Below are 27648 nucleotides of genomic sequence, written 5' to 3' on the forward strand. Positions count from 1 at the left end.
CTTGAAACTTCTATTACCCACAGGTTTTGAATCAATAACATTTACTCCTTTCTATATTTGTTGCAAGTCATCAATGAGCGGTGCAAGATATACGTTGATGTCTTTAACTTGCCGCTTCCTTACATTGATGCATCGTTTAAATTTGACATTTTTCAAATAGAAATGATTGTGCTATTTAGAAATGAGAATATTTGTCACATACCAGGAATCAACAAAGACAATATTAAATGCTCTTTCTTAATTGACATGAATGGTGGGATGTTGTAGTTGATAAGAACTACGGGCCAAGTTGACCACTTGCTCGATCGCATGGAAAAGGGATTGATTCCATCCAAGCCAACTCCCAATTTTATACGGCGAGGCTCCCAATGAAACTCTAGCCATGTAGCATCGATTTGCTAAAATGCTTTGCTATCGCTTGGAATCCTCATGATTCCATCCATACTTGCATTTCTCAAACTCCAATCCATAAGCTTGGCTATTTCGAGGCTGCGGAAAATGTGTTCAACTGGTGGTGCCAAGGGAAAGTGTCGCAGAACTTTCATAGGGACATTCAAGGTTCCTGCCTTGAAACGAGCAACACCGCATTTGGGACAAGTGGTTGCATTTTCATACTCTCCACGATACAAAATGCAATCATTGACACATGAATGAATTGTGTTGTATTCGAGTCCAAGGGATGCGATCATTTTCTTTGCCTCGTCCCTCAACTTTGGGATCACATTGTTTGATGGTAGAATCTTGTTCGAAAGAAGCCTACCACTCAATTGTAAATATTTAATGAGCACAAAAGTGATTGAGAGCCATTATTTTATGCAAACAAAATACAAATATAACTTACGATAGTAATGTAGAAACTGATGCATTACTCCATTGGTAGTGTGTTTGGAGATTCAAGATGAGTAAGGTCACACTCAATCTTGATATGGATGCACCATCGTAGATGGGCCTTGAAGCTTCTTCTCGTAGAAATTTTTCATGCGGACAAGTTTCTTCTTCACTACTTGCTTGGAACCAATCGTCGATAAACTCATTGATGTCATCATCAACATGTCCCTCATTGGTCGCTTTTTCTCTGCATTTTGCATTGTACTCATCTCTAAGTCGTTGATATGTACTTGGATCTTGTGTACGTAAAAGCCTCATGTACTCCTCTGGCAAGATATGGTGACTTCGGTGAGAGCTAGATACACCCTCAACATCTGGACACTACATGTATAAACATAGTCTACATGAAGAAATGCTTTAAGTAACAACAATCGAATTATTAAGTAATATAATCATAACATTAAAACCCTTTTTACAACACAATTCAAGCATATTAGCAGCAAAAGTCTATACTCAAGATAACCTTAGACAAGACACTAAAATACCCTTAGTTGTATTACTGACGAGACAATGAAATATATCATCAAATATTTGTCAAAATTAAATGCTGATTGGGCTACAAAGCTGGATACATTATTTGAAACATACATAATTTAAGAGGCCGACACTTTATCTCAAATTTCATTCTCAAAGAGGGGCTAGTGATGGCCAACGCCATCCATAATTTACAAATAATTCCTCGCCAGCTTGTAATGATCTTGTAGCACACACTACTATATATATGGGTACATCTCTAATCATATAACATAGCTCGTGAATATTCTCACACTCCATAAAGTTACAATTTGTTCTCTCATTTCTCCCTCTACTACTATTGATTAGCCTTGCTATATTTCCTTGAGCATAGGGTCTTCCATCAATATAAAGCCGCGATCCACAATTATATCTAATGTTTCTTTCGATGAGTGAGGCCGCATTAGCACAAAGCCCATATATTGTCATACTTCTGATAAAGCGAACAAGTGCATGCCATGCGCCCCAACCATAAATGGGCCCACAAAATGACATAAGAGTCACCTCTGAGTTTGCGAGCACGCGTAAATCCTGTGCAATAAAGAGACCTCGTCCACCATTGGGAATGGTAGATGGTGCAATCACATATCGAGCACCCCAAAAGCTGAAAACCTCTCCGTCTGCTAGAAGGGCTGCTCCCAACCATCCTCCATAGCATCTACGATCGTACGTTTGAATGAGAGATAGAAGACGATCAGGCAATGGATGATCACCCAATGTCTCTGACGAGGGGCAAAGAAGTTGATGATGCCTCCATTTGCAACTGAAAAACAACTTGACCATATCGTGTGCATGGAAGGAATGAAGGATCAATTCCATGGTCCTCACAATCCTCATGAAATCGAGGATGTAGAACTGGTACATGCTGAATAATGCATCATTGTTGATTATATGAAGGGTGAGACACACATGGAACACGATTAATAGTGCGGAGTAAACTTGGATATGAATTTATACATAGTTCTAAAATGACATCACTTACCATGGGATGCTCCCGTTCCTCTTGCGGTGGCATATCAGGACATGGACCATACTGCTCCATATGGGCAAAACATATGCGTCGCATTCGTCGATGAGTGCCATGGCATGCTGCACACCAACATGGGATTCTTTCAACGTAATATGTTTGTGAGTCGCCTAGTGTCGTAGATGATGTGGAAGAAGAGGAACCATCTCCTCTCACAACTACAGATGGATGCACAGGAAGAGTGGGAGGAGGCGGTGTCCCAGAGGATGACCCGGAATCTGCATTCATAAAATATTAATGTCATATTAATATCATTAAAAATCAAAGAAAAATTGAACAAAAATAATACACATACAAAATCATCCTAGAAGTGTTTGTAAATGCTATGGTAGCGCACAATGCATATTTGCTCATCCCCAGGCTAGGAATAATGTTCTTCCCTTAGCAGAAACTAGTTAATTTGTAATCATATCTTCTTAGTGTACTTATGTCCATAATAGAGGCTTACAGTAACCTTGCATAAAATAGTTCTTCAAGGTGTAATTGACATGCAGCCAAATGCGTTAGCATAGCATATACGGACCGTCGACCGGTCCGTATGCACTATGGATGTGCAATTGGTCCATTCAGAGAGCCAGTACGCTCTCCAAATGCACCCAATTGAGCATCCATAGCGCATACAGACCGCTACATTTATCTATTTATCTATCCACCTACCTATGTATATGTGTTTATATATCTATATGTTTATTGATCGTAAATTGTGAAACCTTGTAATAACACACTGTTGTTAAATGCTTAGGAAATTTGCGATCGTCCCTGAGCATACACGCCCACCTGCGATGTGCAGAGATTCTTGGCGGCACTTCAGGAAAGAGATTTGCTTGAGAGTGACATGGCCTCAACAGAAGGTACACAAAGTTGATTCACTCAATGCATATGATAGGTACTTCTCAAATAGCATTAATTATATATTTATATAAAAGTGCATTTAATTTGCAGGAGGTAGCACAGGCTCGTGTCCATTGTGGGCACACCTCTCGGCTTGGCCAGATGGGCTCTACTGGCTTTCGAGCACTCTTTGTAAGTGCATATTTTTTTTGTTCGTCTATCTATAGCTATTTGTATATATATATATGTATGTATGTATCCATGTATCTATGATCTCATATGCATTCAATTCACTTCTTACTTATATATATGTAATGTTTAAATGACAGAGAAAGGATTATGGTCGAGCACCATCTATAGACGAGATACGGAGAGCCACAATTTACGGCTACAGAGCGCTACAGAAGGAGATGCCGACACCCGATGCTTTTGTAAGTAATTCTATCAAATATTATTTTATGCCAATCAAGATCTGCATGTGTGTTATATGTTATGTGGTTTTTTTTATGCTAGACATTTTTAATTGCAGGAGCAACATGGTGAGAACGACATGGACGAGGTTGCTCGATAGGTAGCAGCAGGGTTGTCATCGCAACCACCCAAGAATGTACAAGAGGAGGACTCTTCCTCCGATGACTCCGATTAATGATAGAGCCATTTAGTTCTAAGTTTGTAGACATAACTTTTTGGTACATATAGTCGCTCATTCAAAATGATGGTGCTCTTTCATTAACATTTTCTTTATGTATGTGTGTTTTTGGCCATGATGCACATGTGTTACATCTGTCAAGAGTTTCTTGAAGTGTCTACCTCCCAAATCTACAGATTTAAATGTTAATTGATTTTGTAAAATTTAATTTATACTTATCGTAATCGATGTCGGCCATTGCTTTTTCAAGAGTCGATGTATGTCATTTCTTGGGTCTTTTGTCGTACACGAATGCGCGTGCGTATGCGTGTGTGAGAGAGAGAGAGAGAGAGAAAGAGAGATTTCTAATGATATTTGTATACGTACAGATGTGTGTGTGATAGAGGCAAGTGTGTATGAGAGAGAGAGAGAGAGAGAGAGAGAGAGAGACCAATGTTTATGTGAAGTGTGTGTGTATGTGTGAGAGAGAGAGAGAGAGGGAGAAAGAGAGAGAGAGAGAGAGACTAATGTTTATGTGAAGTGTGTGTGTGTGAGAGAGAGAGAGAGGGAGAAAGAGAGAGAGAATGTGTGTGCAAGAGACACAAGTGGAGATAATGTGTATGAGAGAGAGAGAGAGAATGCGCATCGGCTAAAAAAAAAACGTTCAGAACAAAGGTCTTTTAAGCGACCCCAACGGCTAAAAAAAATAATACAAATTGGGTCGCTTATGCCACCCAAACTTGGGTGTTTATGCCACTCAAAAAAGGTCGTTTATGCCACCTTCGTAAGGTCATTTATGCCACCCAAATAGGGTCATTTATGCCACCTTCGTAGGGTCGTTTATGCCACTCAAAAAGGGTCGCTTATGCCACCCAAACTTGGGTGTTTATGCCACTCAAATAGTGTCGTTAATGCCACCTAACAACATGGTTTATGCCACCCTCGAAACGTCATTTATGCCACCCAAATGCGATGTATATGCCACCCTAAAAACGTGGTTTATGCCACCCAAAAAGCGTCATTTATGCATCGCAAAAACGTCGCTATAGAGGTCGTTTAAACGATGGTCAAGAGCGACCTTTGGAACGACTTCTGTAGCGACCCCCGTAAGGGTCGCTATACAGGTTTCTACTCTTGTAGTGAGTATTGTGTTACTATTCAAGATATTCTTGAGGTTGGATTTAGATCATTTAGTCTATTCATCTTTAATGTCAAATGGTTCAAGGTGATATATAGAGGCGCTCAAGAAACCGTGAAGAAACATCCAAATGGATTCTTTCAAATTGATTCCACCAAGTTTTGGAATGATGAGAAAGATACTTTTGTACTACCTTAACACTGTCGACAGGTTAGTAACCCAACCAATCCTAAATAAAATCTTGATGTAGGATAATAAAAGTGTAACCTCTTTACTTTGTGATATTAGGTTATGGAACAACAAAAATTCACTGCTATAAACATTGCCTAACAGTGAAATCTCACTGGTGCGGATTGCTATTTTGCTATGGGGCAGTGACCGGAATCCCCACAACATCCCAACAAAATAAATGCTGCTATGTCCTCGATGTGTTGTAGTGATACTAAACATTGTTGAACTTGCGTGGATTTACTCAACAAAGGCCATCCCCTAAGCACTCTAAGAAGAAGTAGAAGTCCATGGACATGGAGAAGGAAGAGTATCAATTGAGGTAGACTTAGATGCACCTACCCTAAAGGAGGATTTAGAGAAAGAGCAATGCATACAAGCATGGAATGAGGCTTGGATGATCACATTCGAATGGGCTTAATTTGATACTAATGTTGCTAGGATATTTTACAAATACTCTAAGAACGATATTCGTTCTAAAAGTGAATCTAGAAAAGCTGGTTTAATTAATATACAACATAATGCATGCTAAGACTAGGGCACATAAAGATGCCAAGTATATACGTAATGACAAAAGGGTGTTGATTAATGATGGACTCACACAACATTTGATTTTCTATGCCTCTTTAATTGAGGATTTTCAGCCAATAATCATATTTCTCGGTTTGCTAGAAATATAAGGGGGTACAACACGTTATTTGTATAAGTATCACAGATTTTTCTTCACTCAATTAAATGTGGATAAAAACAACATGGTTTGTTTGGGCATTGACAGTGCTTCAACATTGATTGGGCATGTCAATGGGCTTTCTAGTTGCATGAAGAAGCGGATCAGTCCATACATGACATCAATTCATTGCATTGCTAATAGGACAAGTCTCTATGTGTGAGATGTGTGAAGAGGTCTCAATGTGCATAAGGAATTGACAAAGTAGTCAATGAGATTGCTAGAATTTTCTCTCGAAGTGCATTATTGAAGAAGTTAGAGGCAGAGTTTGGTTGTGTTGAGCTTAGTATGAGTCGTATCCATTAAGTGAGATGGTTGAGCAGATCCTCTACTATACTTAAAGTGTGAATCCTTTAAGCCACTTCTTATGCTCTTGAAATCTGAGAATCCAGATTTTTTCCAAAGAGTTGCCAACCTACAGTTTATTTACAGCATTGATTTCATGGTTGATATCTTGGAGAGGTTTTCTACAATGAGTAAAACTTTCCAGAGAAGCTTTTTGATATATCAGTAGAGTAGGTGGCCTCATAGAAACTGAGATACGCATGATTGGGAATGGTCACCGAGCGAGCTTGGTGGAGGGAGCTTTTCTTGGCTATCCTTTCTCCCTACAAGAATAATCTTTCTCGAACTATTGCCGCCACCACTGCCTAGCCCAGCCTAGCCCACACCACCCTCTCTCTCCTTCTCCCACCCTCTTCCCTCCTTCTCTCTCTCTTCGCTCCCTTTCCCTCTCTCACTCTCTCTAGGTGAGAGTGTGGTGTGGGCTGTATCCATCTCTATATCCTCCTCTCTCCTTCTCCCACCCTCCCTCTCTCTCTCCCTTTCACTCTCCTACCCTCCCTCTCTCTCCTTCCGTGACCTTACTTCTCTCTCCTCTCTCTCCCTTCCTTTCACTCTCCTACCCTCCCTCCCTCTCCTCTCCACCCTCTTCCCTCTCTTTCTCTCCTTGTCCCACCCACCGCCCAACCCACAACATCACCCTCTCTCTGTCTCTCCTTCTCCCACCCTCTTCCCTCCCTTTCACTCTCCCACCCTCCCTCTCTCTTCTTCTCTCACCATCCCTATCTCTCATCTCTCTCCTTCCCTTTCCCTTTCCCTTTCCCTCTCCCACCCTCCCTCCCTCCCTTTCACTCTCCCACCGTCCCTCTCTATCCTTCTCTATCCTCCTATCCTCCTATCCTCCTTCCCTCTCTTGCTCTCTACATCCTTCTCTTACCTCTTATGCCCCTTCCCTCTCTTGCTCTCTAGATCCTCCTCTCTCTCTCTCTATCCATCTCTTTGCTCACTCTCTCTATCACCCCCCTCTCTCTCTATCCTTCTCTTTGCTAACTCTCTCTATCCTTCTCTCTTTTATTTCTCCTTCTCTCTCTCTCTCTCTCTCTCTCTCTCTCTCTCTCTCTCTCTCTCTATCCTTCTCTTACCTCCCATCCTTCTCTTGGCTCTCCTTCTCTCTTTCTATCCCTCTCTCTCTCTCTCTCTCTCTCTCTCTCTCTCTCTCTCTCTCTCTCTCCCCTCTTTGCTAACTCTTCAGTCCTTCTCTTTTCTAACTCTCACCTCCCTGTCTCTCTTTAATGTTGAAATATTCGTTCCTATTTGGCACGTTTATGGTTGTGGTATTTTTAGATATAGATTGTGTTGTCTTGCATCAAAATGTATGCTAGGTTATAATGAATAGTCTCCCTTATATTTCATACACATTCTATCCTCTCGTGTTGGTGCATAAAGCTCAATGCTAGGTTATCATGCATGCTCTTGGTGATATCCTTGGTAGATGAAAGTGATCGCATGCATTAATCCACTCACATTATACCTTGAAATGATATCTCATGTGTCTCCATGCTAAAATTATGGATTTCATGGTTCAATCGTTCCCTTTGTGCTCATATAATTACCCATAGCATCTACAATGAGAAGGTAGTCATCTACAATGAGATGGAATTTCTCTTTTTAGTGATTGGGATTGCATAGATGCATGGTGTACTTCCTAGCAAAGATGAAGGTGGTCACCTTTATTAGGGTGGCAGACTCATCACAAATGTCATGCATCCTATTAGACTCAGGGTTTGTGTTGAAGTTCTATTGTGGTTTGGAAACAAAACAACCATTAGAAAAAATCCATTTTCTATCTTCAGAGAAGGCTATCCAAACAATATTACCAAATTAGCTTTATTTTGTTAACAATCCTAAAATTGGATTGATCATGGTGATAGACACAAGATTAAGCATAAGATTAAGGTGGATTATACCACACTTAAAACTCCATGACTAGAGAGAGAGAGAGAGAGAGACATTTCACACTCAACACAAGATATCTATTCTATTGAATTCACAATGAACCATACAATGATATAGGATTTCTAGCTATATCCCACTTTACACATCATCATCCACATGGCACTCCCTTTTTCACTCTTTTTGGTCAGTACTCACACACCATACAATATTACATGTGGCATTCTTATCTTACCACAATATCTTGCACCTCTAGGGTGCTTTCCCACATACACACAACACTCTGATTACATCTCTTAACACCCTCTCTTAATCGTGGTGTTTCACAACTCACCCATCAACCATAACATTGCAGCATTGTACAACCACAATTGCTACCTCTCAACACTCCCCCTCAATGATACATTGGAGTGTTCATCAAACGAACATGTGTGCGCGTGTCTACCATCTTAGATATCGAATCCATTTTGAGCCGACTCGCTCACAGCGGAACCTGTAACGTACCCATCTTCACTAATAAAGAAATGTCCATGTAATTATGAGTTTTTATAGTATAAATATCAATAATTTTATTATTTGAGTCATTTCCAATTAGAATCTTCAAATTCTGAGCCCAAATTTGGAATCTGCGCGCGATTTTACCCTAATATAGGATTTTACAGCATCCAAAACGGACACCGGATCAAGCCTATACGCTAATTTCAATCATTTTAGTTATAAAACGGCGACCTTTAAACCTTAATAAATGCACGACCGCACGTCCGTTTGACGAACGGTCTGAACCCCTGCGACCAGGAGAACCTCCCGGACAAAAAAAATTTTCGTCCCCCGGGGCGGTCCGGCACGCAAATCGAGGCAGGCGTCCCAAATTTGGGTACCCCACCCCAAAATTTGGTCCGTACACACTTGCTAGGGCGCCCGTACAATGGCCGCCCAAGAACCAAAGGACGGCCGCCCACTGTTTGGTCCACGCGTACCCTTGGGCGGACACCCAGACCGGATAAGGTACATGCGTACCACTCCTTTCCCAGACAGCCAGCACCGTACCTTTCCCGTAGACCCATGCAGACCACTGGTCCAGAGCCTTTAAAGGTACACCGTCCTTTCGTCCCTGCTTTGCGCAGCGCCCGCACCCTCACCCCTCAGCTATATAAACCCCCGGGGTGCTCCTCAGTCGGCACGCACTTCTGTGTAGCGTATGCCCTGTTGTGCTGCTGTCCGTACCGTCGTAGCGTATTTGCTGCAAGTACAGCCGCCCTTGCAGCCACCCCTCTCACAGCCCCTCATTTGGCTCTTTTCAGATAAGCCAATTTTCCTCCATCCTCCTCTTGCCATGGACCAGTGTCCTTAACTCTTCTCCCCCCCCCCCCCCCCCCCCCCCCCCCCGTGTGAATAGACTTAGAGAGAGGCTTGCAGCCACCCCTCCCAGCCCTCTCCACGTTTTTGCCTTTGGCCTTAAGGACACCCTCACAATTCCCCCCCCCCCCCCCCCCATTTGCGTAGACTTTAGTAAGGGATTTTTTACTCAAGCGAGGGTTCGTGCGCCATTTTCTTTTGCTCATACGGTGAGCAAACGAGCTCGGAATTCAGATCCGACTAAAGCGTTTCGATCGCAGCAGCGAGCTCTACAAGGCGACACCTACGATGGCCTCATCCCAGAGACGGCAAAATATTACCTCAAGAGGCGCACGTAACAACGAGATGGAGGGAGATGCGCCCAACGCGGCTCCAGTCCCTTTTCAAGCCGCTCAAGGAAACGGTGGCCAGGTTAGATTGGTTAATTTTCAAAAGAAGAGATTTTTTTTTTCTTAAAATTAGTATTAATGAATGGTGTCTTTTCATCTTAAAATGACGACATAAAAATTATATGAAATTATGAATTAGGTGATGTTGTTTTCGATAAATTACGTTGAAATTGCTATCTTCATGAATTGTGAATGCTATACTTAGAAAATTGCATTGAAGTTGTTATCTTTGGAATTCAAGATTTTTTTTTTGGCTTTAACGCTAACTCCGTTCCGTGCTTGTGTAGCCGGGCGGCGTCGTTAGTAAAGCCCGGTAATGGTCCAAGGTATCCCTCCTTTGGAGGAATAAGGATCGCCGATTGAGGCGAGAGATTATGAGGCTGCCTAGTTCTGAGGGCCCAGGCTAGTGCGGTAAATAAGCCCACCCTAGTGCGCAGACATCCCTCTGAGGGGCGGGAGGATCGAGCAATGGAGCCTGAGAGGGCGACAGGCCGGCTTGAGTCCTCGCCAGCGGCCGACGATGAGGTGTATGGTCCCGTAGGGTTTTGCCCAGCATGTAGAGGCTGGAAGGCCGAATTCTAGATCATCGGCAGAATAAGAATAAGAGAGCCGGATTGGCTTGTATGGAAATGGATTCATGTATAAACTTTTTATATAATTGCATCTTGTCTTTGGTATGATTGTATTGTGTAAGAAGGCTGTTATAACGAACCTTGTGAAGAAGGGCCCTAATTAAGGAATATGCTTATTTATGTCAAACAGTGTGGTAGTATTAATTAGAAAACAAATTGATGCGTGAGTAGGGTGGAAAGTGGGAGGATGGAATGCCCTGACGGCACCATCCTACGGATGGGTGGACCCGATTAGTCGGGTAGCTTTCCAACAAATTAAGTGGAAGCCCTACGTTAGATAGTTAGGTTCTTGGGCAACTCTATTCAAGAGACTAGGTCAACGGCTGTGCCTTGCATAAGATGAGGAAAAAAGCGTTGTCCCTAGAAATCAAGTCTAAGTAGTTGCCCAATTTTTGATCAATTGCCCTATGGGTGATTTGATGTTTAGAAAATCACGCTCCCCCTGCGGGATAGAGCTAGGTCATACCTATGAATCGTATCCTTGAATCTCTACAGGGTCAAGGTGTCGATGAATAGGAAATTTTTCCTAAGATAAGACTTAGCGGACTATCTTAAGTGTTTCTCCCATTTTTAGAGGGAGGAACCTTACAGAACCACTGAGTTCAATTTGAACATAGAAGTTCGGGTGGAAACCAACCCATGTGCATAGGGTAACCCTCATACCAATGGGTGAATAAACATCTCGTTTTGAGCACACAGGCTTGGGTACGGTTACCCCCATAAGCTGGTTGTAAAAATACAAAACCTTTTGGTCGAAATCGGGCCGATATTTCAAGGCAATCCATGGGTGAAAAATAAAATAAAATCCATTTTGGCCCGCAACCTGCATTCAAACATTTACCTCTTGAGTTCATATTTGTGTGTGTGAATATGTTTCAATGCTTCTTCATAGTTTTCAACTAATGAAGGTCTGTGTGAATCCTCCCTTAAATTTAATAAGAACGAATATAGAAATATAATTTCTTTTGTTTTCTTTTTTTTATAACGTGCCAGCCAAATCGCATCATTGCTGCTGGCAAATGCATAGTGCCAAGCCTTCTCTTCTTTGCTGCTACGCGCCAAACTCTCTCTGCAACCTTTAACTAGGGCATTAGGGACAACCTGCACATGGAACCCGCATGCCTTTCCATGCTTTCTTCTTCTTCAAGCTTCGCCAAGCTTCCATGATGATCTTCAGGAGACTGATGCTGCTACTCCAAGCTTTTCTCACTATTGCACCTCTGCACCTCTTGTGCCTGCAACCTTTCAATTTTCTTGCAACTACTGCTAAAGGCATTCGCCTGTCTCCTCCTAATGACCTCATTACCCCACTGATTCACAGGCAGGAGATGTTCCACACTTCAAAGTGTTCCCTACTATCTTTCTTGAGAGGATGGTAAGCTCCTCTATCTAGAGGAGGATGGTAAGCTCCTCTATCTTCACCTCGTATTGGCCTTTAGTGCTGCCACTGTTTGCTGATAGCTTTCTCTTCCATTGGTACATACTACGGATGTAGCTGTAAATGTCCAGGGCCAGTTACACTTACCAACTTGCAGCAGTTGCAGTAGCATGGCCTCTGAAAGTCTTTTTTTTTACACCAAGAAAAAACCCCACTTCAACCTCTCTCTTCTCGATAACTTCTAGCCTCTGGCTCCTCATCTCCGCCCTTTTGATTCTCTACATCCTTCGATTTGCATGAGTCTAGAGTGGTGTCAGCCTTGGCTTCCTTTGTTGGTTCTTGCTCTGCTTTGCTTCTCCCTGTGCAGCTCTCTCGTAGTGCTCACTCGATGGCAGTCCCTCTGAGGCCTTCTTCTCTGCAAACTCGTTGCTCTCTTTTCTTTCAAGACTTTCTATTGGCATTTCAGTATGCCAAGCTTGCAGCCTCCTTGATGAGCTGAATCTTTAGAGACAATGTTATCTTCATTGGCTTTGGCTTTGATGAAGCACCTAGTGTCCTAGTAATACTTACATTGTATCTTGGGATTATTTTTGTACCTACAATCTTTCATTACATGATCAGTTTTACCACAATGAGTGCAACTAGTGTTTTTACTACCATTTTTGTTGTTGATGAGGTATGCGCCTTCTTCAAAACCATGGTTCTCTTGCTTTTTCTTGAATTCTTCAAATAAGACAACTTCAATGCCTTCCAAGGTAGGTTCTTGATGATTTTGCAAGGTTAAAACAAGGTGACCATATTCCTCACTAGGCATGCTCTTGAGAAGCACTGCAATAGCAGGGTGGTTGCAGGATCAGGGTGCCCAATTTTTTCCACTCAGGCATCCTATATACAGTAAAAAAACAGGCATCTTGAGTGGCCAACCTCTCCTAGCTAACGAAGGAATTTCCTTTCAAGTTCTTTTGTTAGAGCATCACAACAACATAATTCATACTATAAATGTTTCCTAACAAAAGAGAAGAAAATTAAAAGTTATGGTGCGATTGAATTAGGGGTAGGAAAAGGAGGGGGGGTGTTGAGAGAGACGAGACAAGAGACACCACATACGCTCCACAAGAATGAATCGTATTAATCACAAGTCACATATATATAGGCAAGACCTAGAGTGAGTTAGGGCTAGCTATATATAGCTCCAACATGTTGAGAGAGATGAGACAAGAGATACCACATATGCTCCACAAGAATGAATCATATTAGTCACAAGTCACATATATATAGGGAAGACCTAGAATGAATTAGGGCTAGCTATATATAGCTCCAACATGTTGAGAGAGATGAGACAAGAGACACCAAATATGCTCCACAAGAATGAATCATATTAGTCACAAGTCACATATATATAGGCAAGACCTAGAGTGAGTGAGGGCTAGCTATATATAGCTCCAACACGGGGGTGGGAAGAGGAAATATGGAAAGGGGGGAAACGAAGTAAGAAGGTAGAAAAATTTTGAATTCCAGTAAAATCACCTTGTTGTTAGGAGTAGAAGCTATATGTACCACTTCCGAACATATTTAATATAAACCTCTTAATATTAAATTTACCTTGTCAAAGTTGGATATGTGTTCTCATTGGCTAGACCATTCTTTTTTTACTACTTTCTGTGTGTGTGTGTGTGTGTGTGTGTGTGTGTGTGTGTGGAGTGAGAGAGTATATATATACACATTATACTTCATATATATTGCCTTTGATTTAGTGAATATGTGTCCCAAACATTTTTTTAACATTCGTTAGTTTGGCAAGAGTGATAATAGAATTTTTTGGAACCTTAGTATTGGTGACTTAGGTATATTTTTTTGTTTGGTTGTGATGTGTGGTAGTGGAGGGTCCAAAATATCTCGAAGAAAGGGAGACATATAGGCACATACGACCGTGAGAGAGACAAGAGAGCACAAAGACCACGACATTTGAGAGAGAGGGAGAGAGCGCGACGAGAGCCTGCGGTGCTCTTCTCTTTTGCTTTCTCTGTCCTAGACTCCCTCTCTCTCTTGTGTAGAGGTTGGGCCTGCAATTTCCTCCCTCTCTCTCTTTGAGTCTGGTTGTTGATGAGGGATGTTGCTTGTCCTGAAACTCTCCTTGCATGCTCTCTCTCTCTCTCTCTCTCTCTCTCTCTGTGCTTCGGATGTTGCTTGTCCTGAAACTCTCCTTGCATGCTCTCTCTCTATCGCTTATGAAGAGCACACTAAAATCAATGCATGCGCAAGATGAGAAAATGTAAGAAAGCTTATTTGGAAGCTTATGAGCCACAATGGTGGTTATTGAAGGCTCAATATGGAAGACTACCGAGGTAAAACATTTAGTAGCTATTAGAAGAAGGTTTTGAAGCTCATGAAGAGCTCAACACACAATCCCTTTTAGGGCTTTGCCACTTTGCTTTTATTTGTTTATTGGCCATGATTGGACCATAGCGGTGTGTTGGAAGATAGTTCACCTATGGCCATACTCACACTCATTAAAAAAAAATATTTGGTGCATTAGGAAGTTTGACATTAGTCATGGGATATTAGTTGTATTTGACACATTAATTGTATTTAGAACATTTGATATATTTAAAGCATTAGGAGTCATTAGATATGTCTAAAGTAATTTTGGGTGAGTAAACATGAGAGAATCTGTTGAAATGTGTAATATAAAATGAATGGATTATTTGGTTGATGTGTGAATGCACCCTAGAGGTGCAAGATATTGTGGAAAAATAAGAATGCCACATAAGATATTGTGTGAATGGTGAGAACCACATACAAGAATGTGAAAAAGGAGTTTCCACATGGCATGATGATGTGTAAAGGATATTAGGTCAATGGCTTTCTATATTAGAAGCCTTACTTTGTATGATTCATATCATATATAATAGAGTACACTATTACAGACGGGTTAATTTTTGACATTTTTTCCAATGGATTTGAACATGTAAAAAAACCTTGAAAGTTTTGATATGCACATCAAAAAAGTGTTGATATAGAACCATCGATATGTGGATTGATATACACGTCGATGTGTGCGTCGATGTACACGTCGATATACTCGTCAAAAAATAATAGTTATTTTTTGACCACGATTTCGATGCTTATTGGGACATAGGTTTCGACGCTAACCAACGACACTTATTTCGATGATTATTGGGACACTGGGTTTCGACAGTTATATCAACGGATGTAGGTTTTATTTTTATTTTCAATAATGGTACACTTAGGTGCAATCCTACAGCTCAGTGTACCTGTATAACAGTTTTACAAATTACATCCCTGTTCTCTACTAAAAGGTCAGGAAATGGTAATTTTATTAACTAACAAAAGTTACATAACTCATAATGGAACCGAAAAAAAGTACACAAAAAGAGACATAGAGCCGCAAAAAAGTACACAAAAAAGGCACGACTCCTGTACATTGGACCTAATCATCATCATTAGCCCTAGGGTCTAGCAGTGGTCCCTGGAAAAGAGTATTCAAGGGGCCAAAACTTAGAAATAACAAGGAAAAAACTAATTGATGGGTGGAAAATGTAGAGGTTTACCATATTCACCACATCTATCCAATTCACGTTGTGGCCCTCTCACTCAAGTTGCTTGAGAATGGCATACATCCCATGCATTAGGGCATTCCTTTCCTCCACATCACTCATAGCACGATCGACCACTCGTAGCTAGAAGCATGAAGCATGTGTACTTATTTAAAAAAATGAAATGTCCACTATGCCAAAAAAAGTCAGTGATAATGCAACCTCCTACTGCTTATACCTTTGGGGATTTACATGGTGCTTTCTACACTCCTCTTCCCAAACCTCTTGTGAGCAATTCCAAGGCTTTTGTCCCCCTGACTTTAGGTTGCATGTGATGTCACTACACTAGTGCTTCATAATGTTCCATGTGATCTTTTATCCATCTAGGATGGACCTCTTCACTACCTGGTGCTGGCATAAACTCACTTTTGATTTGAATCATGACTCGTTCCTTCTTGACGCTATCAAGTTTATGCCATGTAGTCATGCAGTTCCTGAGCAAAAGGCTACATGGCATAACTCGCGGATTTCAGACTTCATCTTGTTGCCAACATCATCCAAGACTACATTTTCATCCACTACTTGTGATAGTAGGAAACAAGCTAGGATTGGGGGTAGAGGAATTTGTGTCAAAGAGAATGGGATGAGCATGAGCGTGGTGTCCCCTCACAACTGGCAATGGGTGGGCGCTCGTGACGCTGAGGGGAAGAAGTGTCTGTGGAGTCACCACACCACGGCAGCAACCCGTCGAAAGATCTCGTCTTCTACGACACTGGAAGTAGTCGAGCAAGCTGTAGTAGGCAGGGTTTGTGTGACATGCCGTGGAGTGTCCGAGGGTGTAGCCACCTACTCACGGATAACCACTCCTAACTTAACTTAAACAGCATTCTAGATGGCCTACAATAATGCCCATATCTCTATGCATACACTTAAACCCTAAACCCGATAGCCAAGGGTGCAATAAACATGAGGTGTCATGAATAAGAGAGCTTACCTCGACAATGTCAAGCTGAAGGAGATGACAACAATATATGAATTCTCTAACAGATGAATTCTTAAAGCTTAAACAAACAAGGCAACATGTGATATTCAAACATTGTTGATACCTTCCACAATATTGCTTAGACAAGCACGGTGGACAATGCTCCTTTTGGATGATAGCTTCTGCGGACTTTCTACATGCTCCCCCACTATTAAAGCCAAAGACAACTTCTCTTTTACAAGAGAAGGATAGTGAAAAGATTGAGGGCTCCCCCTCCACTATAACCACCTAATCACGGATAACCACACCTAACTTGACTTAAACAACATTCTAGATGGCCTACAATAATGCCCCATATCTCTATGCATAAACATGAGGTTGCAATAAACATGAGGTTGCATGAATAAGAGAGCTTACCTCGACAATGTTAGCCAAAGGAGAGGACAACAATGCAAGACCTACAAAACATAACATGAGAAAAAGTGATTAATTACACATTTAAACTTCATGCATGCATAGCCTATGCATAAGGCTATTGCATAAGTCTATGAATAAGGGCTTATGCATAAGCCTATTGCATAAGGGCTTATACATAAATCCTAAACCCTAGGCCTATATATAACCCTAGATGCATTAAGCATGTATGCATAGAGCAGCATGCATTAAGCCACCACTTGCAATGCTAGATAAGTATGCGAGAAGCCATTCAGTAGTGCTGATAAGCAAATGGAAGAGTGCAGTCTCATACCCGATTAAAGAAGGTTTCCGGACAACCAGCCACACAAGTAATTCTAGCAACTCCCTCGGGGCGACATTCGTTTGAGACATCATTTCAGCTAGTTCACCTCGTGAGGTTACTTCCCATTGGAGACATCATGAAAAAACTTCATGGAATTGCGGTTGTAGATGATACGTGCAAAACCCAGCTAGATATTTTTCTGGTAGGTACATAATAGAGCTTATAAGAGCATAAAGTACATAGTAGAGATCTCATGCATAAACAAGATCTGACACTTGGCTTTTCTTTGTAAACTGTTCTATGAATATTCGTAGTACTTTCTTATACTTCTTCTCCCTGAGCATCTGGCCTACCATCTTTAAAGATAAAAGCATGCAATATTGTCTGGTTGCTAGATCAAATCCCATGTTTTCTTTATTTGGATGTTTGAGACATCTGAAATGAATTCGTCTTGTAATAAATTTACAAGTTACATGCACTAAATGTTGTATCATAGAAATATAGAAGTTTATTACCATGCAGCTTCTATTCTTTTTTTGACGACTCCACCACTTGGATTAAGTTGCTCTATGTTCCTCAGATTCCTTTTTCTTGCTCTCCTACCAATGCATGTTGCTTTTACATGTGCAACTTGTAATTTCTTGTAAAGCTCATGTATTGTTTTAGATTGAGACTCTATTTTGCACAAGAGTTGTGAACTTCTTTCTTGAAGAGAGGTGTACATTTGTTGAAAATGACTATAATCCAACTATGTTGCAGAATTCAAGTCTTTTAGAACTCTATTAGATTGGCTTAGTTCATTGCAATAACCAAGCAGTCCTTGTTGGTGACCATCGCCAACATATCTAATCAATGAGGTTGGATTTGAGAATGAGGGTGTGCTTGAGGTTAGAGGATTATTTGGATGCATAGATCCATCACACTATAGGTCTATATGCTTTGAGCCTGAAGCTCTCATCTCTTCCTTCTCTCTTCCATTGATTGAAAGCTAGGGCTGCTTTCTTTTCTTCAAAGGTGCATATTCTTCTTCAAGATCAATATGCATATGATATGGCTTCCTCTTCTCTCCCATATCAACGTGATGCGACTAAGTCACAATGTAGCACAATGATGAGCGTGCAATAGCATGATTTCACGAGAAATGCACTTAAATGCCTAAAATGGGAGGGAAAAGTCACTAGAAGGGAAATCCTTCACCCAAGAGGAAATAAACAAACTCAAAAAGTGCATTAATGAGAGCTCGTTTACCTATAGATACATATTGCGCCTTTATTCCTTTGATATTTATTATGCACCCATAGGACGATGATATATTCTTGAGCATTTAAGAAGGTCTGGACCACCATGTTGATTATCTCTCTCTACAAAAATACACAAAAGGGTTGAAAATCCTTCCTTTTCCTAAATTTTGGGCCACAAAAATAGGGTGACCTGGATTATCTTACAAGGCCCCAAAATAAGTCTCAATTTTCCCTAATGGTAGTGTCATACTAGTTCCTTAGAATCAACCAGGTTTTTGAAGTACAATTCATGTGCTGAATCAAAGTCAAAAAAATAGAATTTGTGATGCTAGTGACAATGGCACATAGAGCATTTCAATCCTTTTTTCTCTACACCAAAACAAAACAAGATATGGATTTGCTAAAATTATTTATGTTAGGGATCCATAATACACTATGGCCTCCTATCAAGCCCAATAGCGATCTCCAACATTGTGGTACAACACTATGGTACGTTGATCTTAACTTGAGCTTCTAGAGTGTATAATTTGGTCCCATCTAACTTTTCTGCAACAATCAGTGGTGGTGAAACCCTTGTGATTGTGTTATTTGTAGGTTGAACTATTTCACAAAATCTATTACCACAAAGCCACTTGCAAACAATCCTTGTCTACAGCTTGCACTCAATACCATGTTTTAAAAATATAACTTGTGCATTCACACAAACACAAAGCAATCTTCTAAGAGAAAAAACTTAAAGCAAGACAGATGGACAACAATATTGAATTACTATTGCAAACTAAATCACAAATTGATGGTGTGTACCCACATGTGCTCTCTAGCAACAAGCTTTGATATCGATCTTGGTAGACTTTGCACATGATACTTTCCTAAATGGGTGCTATTATCTATAGAAGGTCCCTTTCATTATAGCATCTACGTGAGAAATGAAACTTTGTATCTTTTATTTATCAATATGCTAGTTTGTTCTCCATCTCTATGTAGTTGGAAATAGATTTTTTTTAACAAGTGTTCAACGATCTATAGTGTATGTGGATGAAGGTGGTTGTGATCCGTAGTCATCATGCCATGCATAGTTGCTTTTTTATGGGCGTCATGCCAGTTTTTGAGCATTTTAGCAATAAAATATTTGCAAAATTTTAAAATACCAGTCAAAAATTACACTAAAATATAAAACTACTTGCTATATTCAATTTTGAAGGGCAAGGGTGCCCATCAAAAATCAAGCATGATGCCATGCATTTGGGGTTGTTGCCAAATCTTCCTAGTGGTGGTTTAGTTGGGTCTCTAGAGAGATGAGGTTTTTCACTGTACTACACATACTATTGCAGACTCCTACTACATCTAAAAGGTTTCTCTTTAACCTTTCACCTCAGCAAAGCTCACATAACCTAGCTTGTAGTGTAAAAATCCTAGTTATAATTGAGAAATCTTGGTTAAGGACAAGATACGCTTTTTTTCGGTAAGGGCCAAAATAATAAGGTAGCCTTTATCTTAAAGGTGTACATAAAAACATACTTTATACGAAGGGTTGGGAATGTGAAGAGTCTTTAAATTAAAGTTTTATTTAAATAATATCTTTATTTAAATATATAATTATATAATTATTAACATCATTATATCATGTATATAATATATATTATTAATAGGTACATTTAACATATTAGTAAAATAGTAAACTTTAATTACTAATTACAAGGGCATGCCCGGGGGGGCCTCAGGAGTTAGCTTGCTACCCTAGGTGCTAGGCTCCTAGCCCTTCAGGCTTGAGGACGCACTCGGCCGAGGCTTGAGCCTTGAAGCTTTGAATCGTTATTCATGACTTCTTGTAAATTGTCAACTTTATTGTGGGCCACGGGTGCGGGCATAGGTTCTGGTTCTTGTAGTCTCGCGAGACTACAAGGCCTAGGCTACAACTGGCAAGTCTGCGCAACAGAGAGCAAGGGTGAACTGAGAGAGAGAGAGAGAGAGAGAGAGAGAGCGAGAGGGATTGATTTAACATTGGTGCTTTAAACATTTCCAAGTTTCGCCTGGGTCGCCCATGGCCTCATGTTCTAACTTTTGCCTGCACAGTGCACTCACTCAGGTAAATGCTCTTGGATCTCCATCTCTTTTCAAATTTTGCACATGCATGTGCATTGCCATTATCAATATGTATCTTGCTAATGTATGTATATGAAAGATACATATTGATAGCAATAGGTACAAGAAAGATGCATATTGATGTTGAAATTTCCATTCCTAATTGGCATGTTTATGGCCATGTTGTATTTATCAATATGCACCTTGCCATTATCAATATGCATCTTGCTTATGTATGTATGTATATCAATATGCATCTTGCTTATATATGTGCATGCTCCCATATGCAAATGTATACATGCACATAGGTATTTTGACCCATATGCTTTGATCACATAAGAAGTTTTTTCACTATGGGAAATCAGGTTTCTATTGAGGACACTGCAATCCGCACCCACATCAAACCTGAGCTATTGTGGTGTTTCTCAGAAGCCATCATCGCTTATTTTATTCTTCAGTAATGCTCTCCATTGTCTCTTTTGCACATGCATGATCAAAACTTTACATTATCAATATACATCTTGCTTATGTATGTGTATGAAAGATGCATATTGATAATGAAATTTCCTTTCCTATTTGGCATGTTTATGGCTATGTGGTATTTATGGATACGTAGTGTGTTACTTGCATCAAGATGAATGTTAGGTCATAATGCATGCTCTCCCTGCTGATATCTAATACACAGTCTACCCTCTTGTGCTGGTGTATAAAGATCAATGCTAGGTTATCATGCATGCTGTTGGTGATATCCTTGTGGTAGCAAGTGATCTCATCTCTTGATCCACTCACATCATGCCTTGCAATCATATCTCATGTGTCTCCATGCTAAGATTCTACCTTACCATGGCTCAATCGTTCCTTGTGTGTTCATATAACTACCCATAGCATCTACAATGAGGAGGCAGTAATCAACAATGAGATGGTATTTCTCTTTCTAGTGATTGAATGGTGTAGATGCATGGTGCACCTCCTAGCGAAAATGACTAGGGTGGTCACGTATATTGGATACTCATCACAAATGTTGTGCATCCTATGTCATTGGTGCACTACAAGACAATGCTGCCATACACGCGTTTCATACACGTGATAAATTACGAGCGTGTTGTCGTGACGTGTGCGGTCTAGCCGGGAACACACTGGGTGTCTGGCTGTGAGAGTAGTGGTTGAACTTCAAGGGGTATCACCTGCAGAAGCTTGATACATGGCTTTAGCACATGGTGTACAGGAGATCATTTGGTTTCAAACCTTTCTCAATGAAACTAACTTGCTCATCGTTGCTGTTTACATAGACGATCTCATTATCATCAGCAATCATATGCTTACCATCATGCAAAGCTTCAAAAACCTCATGTATGAGTAACCAAATCTGCAAGACTGATTTAGGCCTGATAACATACTGCATTGGCATCAATATTATTCATGACAGAGCACAACACACCCTCATCATGCACCAAGCCATTACATACAGCATATCCTTCATAAATATAACATGTATGAATGCACTCCTGACCCCAACACAAAGCTCCTCCCATACACCTTTCAATGACTCTTGAAGTTGAGGAGACTGTTCACCCTGAGGAACAACTTGAATCACAGAGTTATCATTGCTCTTCTCCCCACCTTTCAATGACTCTTGAAGTTGAGGAGACTGTTCACCCTGAGGAACAACTTGAATCACAACCCATACTCTGTGACCAAACTTCTGCCCTGATGGTGATGTCAAGCGCCAGTGAGAAACGTAACGCCCAGCTTTGTTAGGTGCTGTGAGGTCAACTGATACTTCCACATCTTCCCCACAAGGAAGCCCACCTTCAGGTAACTCCAGGTTTACAGCCGCCTCCGTGCACAAAACATCTCCTCCAATATGTACCAGCTGAGTGCTTTGGGACCAAGGAAGGGTGCCAATGTTAGACATGCGCCATATCTTGGTAAATTTGGTGCCGGGAGCCAGCTCTGTCCCATCAAAGATAGTCACATCCTTCACAAATCTAGCATCCAACTTCCTGTGCTCTTCACCTGCTGGAGACATATTCAATTGCTGCCCACTGAATGCACACTCAGGCTTCCAGCCATATGGTCCACGAGCAAAGGAAGCTCTGCAAACTGGAGGACCCCCAAATGGTCTAGGCCCTCTTTTGAAGCAGGGACGCCGATAATGGCCATGGACGGGAGGATGATAAGCCGGGCGCTCCAGCTTCTGGAAGTCAGTTTCATTCCCATGATCTTTGAAACAAGTGGAGCAAAGATCATAGTTGAACGTCTTGGTCGATTTGTATCGAGGACCTTCAATTGGAGTCATGCCACAGCCATCGCATTGAACACCGCGGTGAAGAGCAGTAACTCCACTATGAGGGTTGGGCACGCCAGCAGAGGGGTGCTCGTATGGGTGATGCGGGGCAGCCTTCTCAGAGGAGTTGGATTTGTAAAGGTGATGGACCACCAAGCTATCCAAAAATTCCTTAAAGTCATCCTGGGCTTTTTGCAAGAGGGCAGGAAACTTGCGGTCAATCGATTGGGTGTGTGTGTGTAAGAAGCCCTTCTCGACCTTCAGCAAGCCCCTCCTCGTCTCTGCCCTCGCCTGTTCAAATACCCAGCCCTCCAACTTCACGGCGGCTACCTCTCTTTTTCTCTGCAGCAGCCGCCGCCCGCCTGAGAACCGCCTTCCTCCCCCCCTTTCTTTCCAATTGACCAGTGCTTCCCTTTTACGGCTACTGCAAACGCTGCTCCTCGGTGACCTTCCAGCCCGCCTTCGAGAATCCACGTTGGCAGCAGCTCATTGCCTCCACGCCACCTTTCCACGTTCATTTTTCCTATTTTATTTAACTTTGAAAAATGGCCACTATATTATTTCCTTTCACACCAAGTCCAAGGTATATGGCCCCTCTTTACTTTTTTCTACCTTTCCTTCCATACACACTTCAATAAAGCTTCAAGTGCCCCTTCTTTCTTTGACGCGCCCACACATTCGATGCCAAGTAGCTGATATCATCTGCAGCCAACCACGTTCCGGACAGGCCTGCAACAAATCCAGATTCCACATAAGTTGTTCCATGAACATGCTTTCACTGCATAGACGTGCCACAGCACGACATCGACCCCCTCTAAACCTGCACATCCTCCGGTATGTGCCACCAAGTTGCTATATAGGCTAATCTTCATTCAAATTTATACTGATTTGCCTTCAGCTTTATCAAATTTTGGCACGTTATCTTCAGCTTTTTCATCCTCTGAACCCACATTCTCATCAAGGCTTTCCTGACTGGTTGAATTTCCTGTATTGATCATCCTGCTCATAAGAAGCCTATTTTCAAGGGTTGTTAAAACTCCATCTCCATTCTCTTTGCCAGCTAATGCAGCTTGCACAAGTGTTGGTTTGGCATCCCCCTAGTTGAAATTCTCACAGCTTTTACTTTCGTAAAATACAGTTTGATTGTTCTTAGAGCAGTCCACAACTGTGTTTCTAGATTCCCCATGAGTGTCGAGAATATCTGCAAAAGATAGCATTGCATCATAGTATTGCCCATCTTGCATGGTTAAGCCAACATCATCCTCGTTCAAACCTTCTAGTGATAATGAGGTTGAACCCCCATTGACATTAACCTTCCCTGTTGTCTCAGAAGCTGGTGCCTTACGCTCAGGGTAGTCCATATCTCTTATCTTTGATATGCCAAGTTTTGAACACCCTGGCTGCACTCTCCAGACCCCCACATTTTGTATACATATTGATAAGGGCAATCCTTATAATGACATCTGACTGCAATCCTGCATTTCTGATGCTTGCATGGATCTCCTTGCCCTCGGGTAGATCTGCCAGAACAGAGCATGCACTAAGAATGGTACTAAATGTCACCTTGTCTGGTTCAAGATCCTTCTTTTGCATGCGTCGATAAAGTTGCATGGCCTCTTTTTCATCCCCATGCTGGATATAAGCAGCCAACATGGTGTTCCATAAGCCCACATTTTGTACATGCTTCTTGTCAAAGACCTTCACTGCGGCCTTGATACTCTCACACTTGCCATACATACTGATAAGGGAAGTCTATAATTCTACATCATGCTCAAACCCACTATCAACCATTCTAGCATGGATCCTTCTGCGACAATATCACAGCTCTTCTCAAGTTCGTATTGAAGAATCTCCATGTCTCCCCTCTGGCGGTCCACCTCAGCCTTGAGCTCTAGATTTGAAATTTCCAACTCGTCCACATTTAACAGCAACCCTGTTGGGCTACCAGCAAGTTGTTCGAGTTGTGTTTCCTCAATAAAATGAGAATCACCTGTATCAGCAGACTGGCATAGCATATCTTCCTGCAGAGAATCTTTTGTTCTGATATCCAACTCCTCCTATAAGAACTGTTTTGCAACTTGTAGGGAAGACCTCAAGTCAATACAAGATCCTCACCTTCTTCAGCTATCAAAAAGGTCGAGTGTCGTAAGCCCTTGAGACAAAGGGTTAGCTTCAAGTCACTACAAGCTCCTCTCTATCCTTGGTTATTGGAATAGATGAGTGTCATAGGCCCTTGAAGTGGCAAGAATGGATCAAGTCATTGCAAGCTCCTCTCCTTCCTCAGCTGTCGAGAAGGATGAGTGTCACAAGCCCTTGTTGCCATTCTACAGTTCTAAGAGAGAACTACAAGTCTATACAAGCTCCTTGCCACCCCCTTCTCCTGAGGTGAACAAGTGTCATAAGCCCTTGTAATCCTTCTTCTTCCCTAATAGTTTTATTATGGAAGACTACAAGTCCTATAAGCTCCTGGCTCTCTCTTTTCGAGAAATGCATCAGTGTCATAGGCCCCTATAGCCTTCTTTGCTTTGTCTGCCATTATTTTTTTACCTCCTTTGCATCCTTGTCATGCTTTAGAAGTTCTCCAAGCAGCTAAGATATAGCATCATTATAGTATATTTCCTTCATTTTTGTACCTGCCTTTCAGAAAGCCCTGATTGTGTATCTATTTGCTCTAATTTTCCTCAAGCATCATCTTGATTTGTATGTCATCTTGCATGTATCCATACATTCCAGATATCATATCGTTTTTCATCCAGCATTCAAATCAGATAACATTACCTTTGTTTTCCCACTTCACCCAGCCTTCTTTCGACTGCCTGTTGCTGTTGCATGTAGAGCACAAATGCCTGAAACATCTGCATGGTGTTGACGTCCGGAGGAAATCCTTGCTGCTCCTATTGATCACCCATGATTCCCCTTCTACTCTCACCCCAGCTGTTTCACGTCGGGTTCACCAAAGCTGTCGTGACGTGTGCGGTCTAGCCGGGAACACACTGGGTGTCTGGCTGTGAGAGTAGTGGTTGAACTTCAAGGGGTATCACCTGCAGAAGCTTGATACATGGCTTTAGCACATGGTGTACAGGAGATCATTTGGTTTCAAACCTTTCTCAATGAAACTAACTTGCTCATCGTTGCTGTTTACATAGACGATCTCATTATCATCAGCAATCATATGCTTACCATCATGCAAAGCTTCAAAAACCTCATGTATGAGTAACCAAATCTGCAAGACTGATTTAGGCCCGATAACATACTGCATTGGCATCAATATTATTCATGACAGAGCACAACACACCCTCATCATGCACCAAGCCATTACATACAGCATATCCTTCATAAATATAACATGTATGAATGCACTCCTGACCCCAACACAAAGCTCCTCCCATACACCTTTCAATGACTCTTGAAGTTGAGGAGACTGTTCACCCTGAGGAACAACTTGAATCACAGAGTTATCATTGCTCTTCTCCCCACCTTTCAATGACTCTTGAAGTTGAGGAGACTGTTCACCCTGAGGAACAACTTGAATCACAACCCATACTCTGTGACCAAACTTCTGCCCTGATGGTGATGTCAAGCGCCAGTGAGAAACGTAACGCCCAGCTTTGTTAGGTGCTGTGAGGTCAACTGATACTTCCACATCTTCCCCACAAGGAAGCCCACCTTCAGGTAACTCCAGGTTTACAGCCGCCTCCGTGCACAAAACATCTCCTCCAATATGTACCAGCTGAGTGCTTTGGGACCAAGGAAGGGTGCCAATGTTAGACATGCGCCATATCTTGGTAAATTTGGTGCCGGGAGCCAGCTCTGTCCCATCAAAGATAGTCACATCCTTCACAAATCTAGCATCCAACTTCCTGTGCTCTTCACCTGCTGGAGACATATTCAATTGCTGCCCACTGAATGCACACTCAGGCTTCCAGCCATATGGTCCACGAGCAAAGGAAGCTCTGCAAACTGGAGGACCCCCAAATGGTCTAGGCCCTCTTTTGAAGCAGGGACGCCGGTAATGGCCATGGACGGGAGGATGATAAGCCGGGCGCTCCAGCTTCTGGAAGTCAGTTTCATTCCCATGATCTTTGAAACAAGTGGAGCAAAGATCATAGTTGAACGTCTTGGTCGATTTGTATCGAGGACCTTCAATTGGAGTCATGCCACAGCCATCGCATTGAACACCGCGGTGAAGAGCAGTAACTCCACTATGAGGGTTGGGCACGCCAGCAGAGGGGTGCTCGTATGGGTGATGCGGGGCAGCCTTCTCAGAGGAGTTGGATTTGTAAAGGTGATGGACCACCAAGCTATCCAAAAATTCCTTAAAGTCATCCTGGGCTTTTTGCAAGAGGGCAGGAAACTTGCGGTCAATCGATTGGGTGCGTGTGTGTAAGAAGCCCTTCTCGACCTTCAGCAAGCCCCTCCTCGTCTCTGCCCTCGCCTGTTCAAATACCCAGCCCTCCAACTTCACGGCGGCTACCTCTCTTTTTCTCTGCAGCAGCCGCCGCCCGCCTGAGAACCGCCTTCCTCCCCCCCTTTCTTTCCAATTGACCAGTGCTTCCCTTTTACGGCTACTGCAAACGCTGCTCCTCGGTGACCTTCCAGCCCGCCTTCGAGAATCCACGTTGGCAGCAGCTCATTACCTCCACGCCACCTTTCCACGTTCATTTTTCCTATTTTATTTAACTTTGAAAAATGGCCACTATATTATTTCCTTTCACACCAAGTCCAAGGTATATGGCCCCTCTTTACTTTTTTCTACCTTTCCTTCCATACACACTTCAATAAAGCTTCAA

General features: G+C 41.9%; 1 protein-coding gene across 1 annotated transcript; it reads right to left on the reverse strand.

Annotated features, from left to right (window-relative positions):
• Nucleotides 1-16250: 16250 nt before the first annotated feature.
• On the reverse strand, nt 16251-27520 carry LOC147620216 (uncharacterized). Its single transcript, XM_086772604.1, has 6 exons — nt 27422-27520; nt 26252-27293; nt 22082-22191; nt 21836-21967; nt 16522-16536; nt 16251-16373 (listed from the first exon to the last, which is right to left on the reverse strand). The coding sequence occupies exons 1-6, from the start codon at nt 27518-27520 to the stop codon at nt 16251-16253; spliced, it is 1521 nt and encodes a 506-aa protein (XP_086628730.1).
• Between the last annotated feature and the right edge of the window lie 128 nt (nt 27521-27648).

This window comes from Cibotium barometz, chromosome 32 (assembly GCF_041138505.1).
Source record: "Cibotium barometz isolate CiBa-2024 chromosome 32, ASM4113850v1, whole genome shotgun sequence".
Lineage (NCBI taxonomy): Eukaryota > Viridiplantae > Streptophyta > Polypodiopsida > Cyatheales > Cibotiaceae > Cibotium > Cibotium barometz.